Genomic DNA, 6,149 nt, shown 5'->3' on the forward strand with positions numbered 1-6,149 from the left:
AGTTAGAGACAGGGATGAGGGTTTGTCCCTCCCATGCCTGTACAGTCCCCCTAGAGGAGGTTGGAAAGGAATCAGGTGAGCATTAGCCACGCATGAAGACCCCACCCCCACCTCAGAACTAGGCATGCTCAAATGCAGGTGGGCAGTACTTACTTAGATTTTCTTTTATTGTGTGTTATCCAGGCATACTGATTTACATATTTCAGAAATGACAATCTTATAATTAAAAATAATCTGTTAACATGGGTAAGATTATAAAAATACAACAGGGAAAAGGCAATGATTAAGTCAAAGAAATGGAAGCTATAAAGCATTGCGCTATTTTTGTGAAGTTAATTACCTGGGCAGACAAAATTGTTAGCTAGCCCTCTCCCATTGAATACATAGATTTCCATTCACACTGTTCCATAAATAAGAGGCACTCGAATATTTGCTGGGGAAAGCCACCCTTGACCTTATGTACACCGTACTCGTAGCAACCTCTCCCCAACCCAGCTTACACTAAAACATCAGGAATTCATTATAAACTTTCAACAGAATTTCAAGTTGTAGAAAGTAGAAATGTAATCTTTATTTCTCTCAGCTTTGCAGGAGCTGTTTAGAAATCTATGGCAGAATTTGTAACCCAGAAACAAAAAAAAAGCTTCCTAGCAAAGAGTTACACATACCCTTTGGACACATTTCCCCCCACCCCCCACCCCCACCAGAGTGCACCATGGACTTGGCAAGCAGTCCACCCTGTGAAAACGACAAACACTGACTGATGTGAGTTGGCTGGAGGCAGAATACCCTAGGATTCTCTTTCCCAGGCTGTGCTGATCTCCATGCACCAAGGAATGGAACACTGACTGAGTCTCCTGCCCTCCAGTAGCAGCCCTCACCTGCACGTTGAGTAAAGGATGAATATACGGACACATCTTGCAGTGTTGTGAGGAAAGTACCTTGCCTTAGGTTGACCCAAATTAAAACTTTTTTGGCGGGGAGGGGCAAGCAGGGAGGTAAAGGATGGAATATATGGGGTCCGAAAGGCAGCTGTTTTCATTACATGGATTTAGAGTTGAAAATTCTTTTGTGCCAAGATTAAGACTTCAAAATGAATCCTGGGACAAAATACTTTTTCTAAAAGGCTAAACTGACTCTCATGATTTACCTTGTGTCAAAGTTAATTTTTACTACTGACTTAGAAGTAATTCAGCTTCTAACCTAAAGGCTAAGGCTGTTCAGATTTTCCTAACAGTCTTACCTTTATTAAAGGATAGAGTGGTAGACTCAGTCACTGTGAAACAAAAGCACCAGGTGCTTGGTGTTAAGGCTTCAGATAATTCTACCCTCTAAGTACACACCCCATCAGAAGGAGACATACTGGGGTGCTTCAACCTCTTTGGGAAAAGGTCCAAGCACCTTTTCTAAAATTAAATTTTGCCTTACGGTCTCTCTGCCAAACATAGTCTTATATCTCAAAACCAGTGTTAAAAATCAATCTCCTGGTTTAGAGAAAAAAAGGGGAACCTAAAATCAGAAGTACAGAATATTTAGGACCCCTGTACTTCTGGATCCACACTTCCTTCAGGGTCTTCATCATTATAAATGTTCTCTGCCATCTGCCACACTTGCATGATGTTATTTTCTGATACAGAACAAATCACTCAAGGTTCATTGGGATTCCAGGAGATGTCAGATATCTTGGCAGTGTGACCACCATGAATAAACAACAACTCTGGTGGTCCATCTTCTGCATATTCTGGGGATTGTTCCTCTCCAATTTTAATTAAGTCCCAGACATTCAGTCTACAGTCAGTACCACTGGAAGCCAAAATGGATTCATTGTGAGGTGACCACTGAACCTGGAATATTTCATCCTTATGTGATTCAAAGGAATGCAACTTGAGTTTCAGATTTCTTAGATCCCACAAAGCAACAGTCTTGCCAGCTGATCCTATGGCAAGAATGAATTCACTATAAGGATTGAAAGAAAGGCAGTTCACTTCAGCAGTGTGAGCATCAACTGAGTGGCTTGGTTTGGAAGTATTGTTTGAACGATTATCCCAGATCATGAGCTTCTGATCATCAGCAACCGACCCAAACAGAGACTCATGAAGTAGATGCCAGGAAACATCTTCAACAACTGCAATATGTCCAGTAAAAATGGTTTTTGCATCCACCACTTTTCCTTCCTTTGGAACAGCACTGATTTCCCACAGGCAGATGGTATGATCATCTGAAGCACTAAACAAGTGCCCGCTGAGATTTGGGTTCCATGAAAGTCCATACCCTTCCTTCTGATGTCCACGGAGACGCAAGTCTGGGTTACACTCTCCAAAAGGGTCTGGTTTAGAAGGGTGTTTTTTGTAGTCAAAAACAAGAACTGGATGGAGTCTTGGTTGAAATAATGCAAGGGTTCTGGGGCATGTAATGGGCCCGGTTTACTTCTCCTTCATGGTTGATCTTGATTTCTATTTCAATCTTGCCACTGACAGAGACCAAACCACCAAATTCTCCTTTCTCACTGTCGTAGTGTGAGGCATCAAACTGAGCATCATCATTAGGGAGCTGCACACTGGCTATCACAAGGTGGTTTTGCTCATCCGATGAATGTGTGCCCAAGACAAGTTGTTGAATACTGAAATCTTTCCCTTCTGGTCTGGTTACATCTGGAAGCCACTGTGCAGTTAGGCTGGGCCACTCCAGAGCATGGGTCATCACCAAATCGTAAAGAAAAGGGGTGTTCTTTTTCCATATTTTATACTCCCCGTTGATCATGTGTTCTTCCACGGCGTCATCAAAGGTTGCTTCCTTGTCAGCCATGGCAGGCAGTCAGACTGGAGCGCCAGGAAGGATCTGTAAGGAGAGCGTTGCGGGAGGGGCGAGGAGGCTACGGTTTCTATTGTTTTTCTCTTTGCTTTTTTTACCATGCTCCTGGTCAGAGGCAGGTGGAGGTAGGAGGCACACATGTGCCCCCTGGGTGGGCCCCTCAGTGCCAGCTCCAGGCCTGCCTGTAACCCACATGCGCCCATGCAGAACCTATTTGGAGCCCAAGGCCTCTCTCTCTTCTCACTTACTCTTTTTACCCAGCTCCTGCTACTGCTCGAGTCCTGCTGTGATCTCTCTCTGGCCTCAGTCCCACACATGTGGGTGCGTTGTTCCAAGAGGTTGCTCGTGTCAACTTGCGCGTTCCAGCGTGGCTTCTGTGTGGTTTGGCATGCTTCCCTGAAATAGCGTGTACTCTTTTGAGACTGTAAAACCAGAAATTTTTGTCCTTTATAAAAATTCACTTGGATTACAAAACAGGCTTCAGCATGAATTCCTTCTCATGTGAAGCAAAAAATTGAAGTATCACCCACTTGAGGAACTTCACAGTTACACCTTAGTTATCAAAATGAAACCCTTGTTCTGTAACAATAGGGAATATCAATAAAACCAGAAGTTGGTTCTATGAAAAAAAATCAATGAATTCGACAGGCCTTATCTAGACTGATAAAGTAAGACAAAAGACTTAAATAACCAAGATAAAAAATAAAAGAGGGGACATTACAACTGATTAGAAAAAAAACTTAGAGTTATAGCAGAATATTAACTACTGTAACCTAGATAAAATTAAATATATTCTTAGAAACACATAACCTACCCATACTGACTCATGGGGAAGTAGAAAGTATCAACAGATCCACAACACGTAAAACAATCAAATCAGTGATAAAAAAAATCCCTACAAAAAGAGTCCTGGACCAGATGATTTCACTGAGGAGAGTTACATAACATTGAAAGAAGAATTGGCACCCATACAGTTTAAATTCTTCCAAACAGTAGGAAGGAAAGAAATACTCTCTAATTTATTATATGAAGCAAACATAATTCTCCTACCCCAACCAGACAAAGATACCAAAAGTAAAGAAACATCTCTTGTGAATATAGATGTAAAGCTCTTCAGAAAAATACTACAGAACAGAATCCAACAGCATATTAAAAGATTTATATACTACAATGAAGTTCGATGTTTTTCCAGGAATGCAGGAATAGATAAATGTTAAAAGAAAATCAATCAATGTAACACTCCAATCAGTAAAACAAAGGAAAAGAACCGTATGATTATCTCTATGGATCTAAAAAAATATTACACAAAACACAACACACTTTCTTAATGAAAACCCTAAAGAATATTGGAATAGAAATGAAATTTCTAAATATGATTCAAAGCCTAGATGAGAAGTGAATAGCTAACAACAAACAGAGATAGACTGAAAACTTTCCTCTTGAAATCAGGAACAAGACAAGATTGCCCACTCTCACCACTTCTATTCAATATTGTATTAGAAGCCCTAGTCAGTGCAATATGACAAAAAAAGGAAATAAAAGTTATGAAGATTGGAATAGAAGTAAAATTATTTCTATTCATGCATGGTATCCTCCTACATATAGAAGCATAAGAGCCCACAAGAGAACTTATAGAGCTAATAGAGGGATTCAACAAAGTTGCAGAGTTCAAATGAAAATAATTTGGATTTCTGTACACCTGCAATAAGAAATCTGAAATTGAAACGAAGAAAACAATGTCATTTACAATGATCTGTAAAAGAACAGAATACCTAAAAATAAATTTAATCAGGACTGTAAAATACATAAAACTTGCTGCTATTGAGTCAATTCTGACTCATGAAAACTATTAAAAAACTGCTGAAATCACTATTCGCCACATTGGCAGGAAAAATGATAAGAAGCACATGATAATATAGATAGATATGAAAAAAGCATTCAACAACATCCAACAAGCATTCCTATTTAAGACACTCAAGAGGATAGGAATAGAAGGAAAATTCCTCAATATTATACAAGCCATATATGAAAAATCAATAGCCAACGTGGTAGTTAATGGAGAAAAGATGAAAACAATTCCACTGTAAAAGGGGAACAGACAAGGATGCCCCTTGTCACCACTCCTATTTAACATCGTGCTGGAGGTCCTAGCTAACAACATAAGACAAAGGAAAGATATTAAAGGTATTCATCTGGGGAAGGAAGAGGCAAAATTATCATTATTCACAGATGATAAGATTCTATACATCGAAGATCCATTAAACTTCACAAGTGCAGTGTTGGAAGCAATAGAGGAATATGGCAGAGTGGCAGGATACAAAATCGACAAACAGAAGTCTATAGGACTGCTCTACACATCAGACAAGACCATAGAAGAGACGATTAAAAAGGTAGTACCCTTTACAATAGCCAAGCACAAATTGAAATACCTAGGGATATACCTGACAAAAAAACCGCAAAAGATTTGTATGAGGAAAATTGTAAAACACTACTACAAGAAATCAAGAGTGACCTCAACAAATGGAAGAATATCCCATGCTCATGGATTGGCAGACTCAATATAGTAAAGATGACAGTTCTGCCCAAGGCACTATATAAGTTCAATGCTATCCCAATACGAATACCACCATCCTTCTTCAAAGAATTGGAAAAACAGATTACCAACTTCATATGGAAGGGGAAGAAATCCAGAATTAGCAAAGAACTCCTCAAGAAGAAGGACAAAGTGGGAGGACAAAGTGGGACAAAGTGCTCTACCTGACTTTAGCACCTACTATATGGCCACATTAGTCAAAACAGTGTGGTACTGGTATAATGACAGATATTCAGACCAATGGAAAAGAGCTGAAGACCCAGAAATAAAAACATCAGCATACAGGCAAGTGATCTTTGATAAGGACCTAAAAAATACTAAATGGGAAGCAGATGCCATCTTCAGTAAATGGTGCTGGAAAAAATGGATATCCACCTGCAGAAAAAATGAAGCAAGACCCTGACCTCACTCCATGCACAAGAATAAACTCAAGGTGCATCACAGACCTTGATATTTTAAAAAATCCCAAATAATTAGAGCCATTAAGGAGGGAATTGAGACAACCTGAGAACCTTGGCACAGGGAATACATAGGCTATCAGAAATAGAGAAGTATAAAAACACAGGAGTCACAAACAGAGAAGTGGGATATACTGAAGATAAGATACCTGTGTACATCGAAAGAATTCACCAAGAGAGTAATAAGAGAGTCCACCGACTGGGAAAACATCTTTAGCAATGACACATCAAACAAAGGCCTTATTACTAAAATCTACAATACTTTGCAAGCTTACAATAAGAGAAAA

The 6,149-nt window shown here is 39.6% G+C and overlaps 1 protein-coding gene across 1 annotated transcript; it reads right to left on the bottom strand.

Moving 5' to 3' along the window:
- Positions 1-1,532: 1,532 nt before the first annotated feature.
- Positions 1,533-2,805, bottom strand: LOC101658243 (histone-binding protein RBBP4-like). The gene is given in 2 exon segments (XM_045293047.1): positions 1,533-2,367; positions 2,369-2,805. Coding segments are annotated over 2 exon segments (1,272 nt in total).
- Positions 2,806-6,149: the final 3,344 nt, after the last annotated feature.

This window comes from Echinops telfairi, unplaced genomic scaffold (assembly GCF_000313985.2).
Source record: "Echinops telfairi isolate 266 unplaced genomic scaffold, ASM31398v2 ScPeMD7_937;HRSCAF=1388, whole genome shotgun sequence".
Classification (NCBI taxonomy): Eukaryota; Metazoa; Chordata; class Mammalia; order Afrosoricida; family Tenrecidae; genus Echinops; species Echinops telfairi.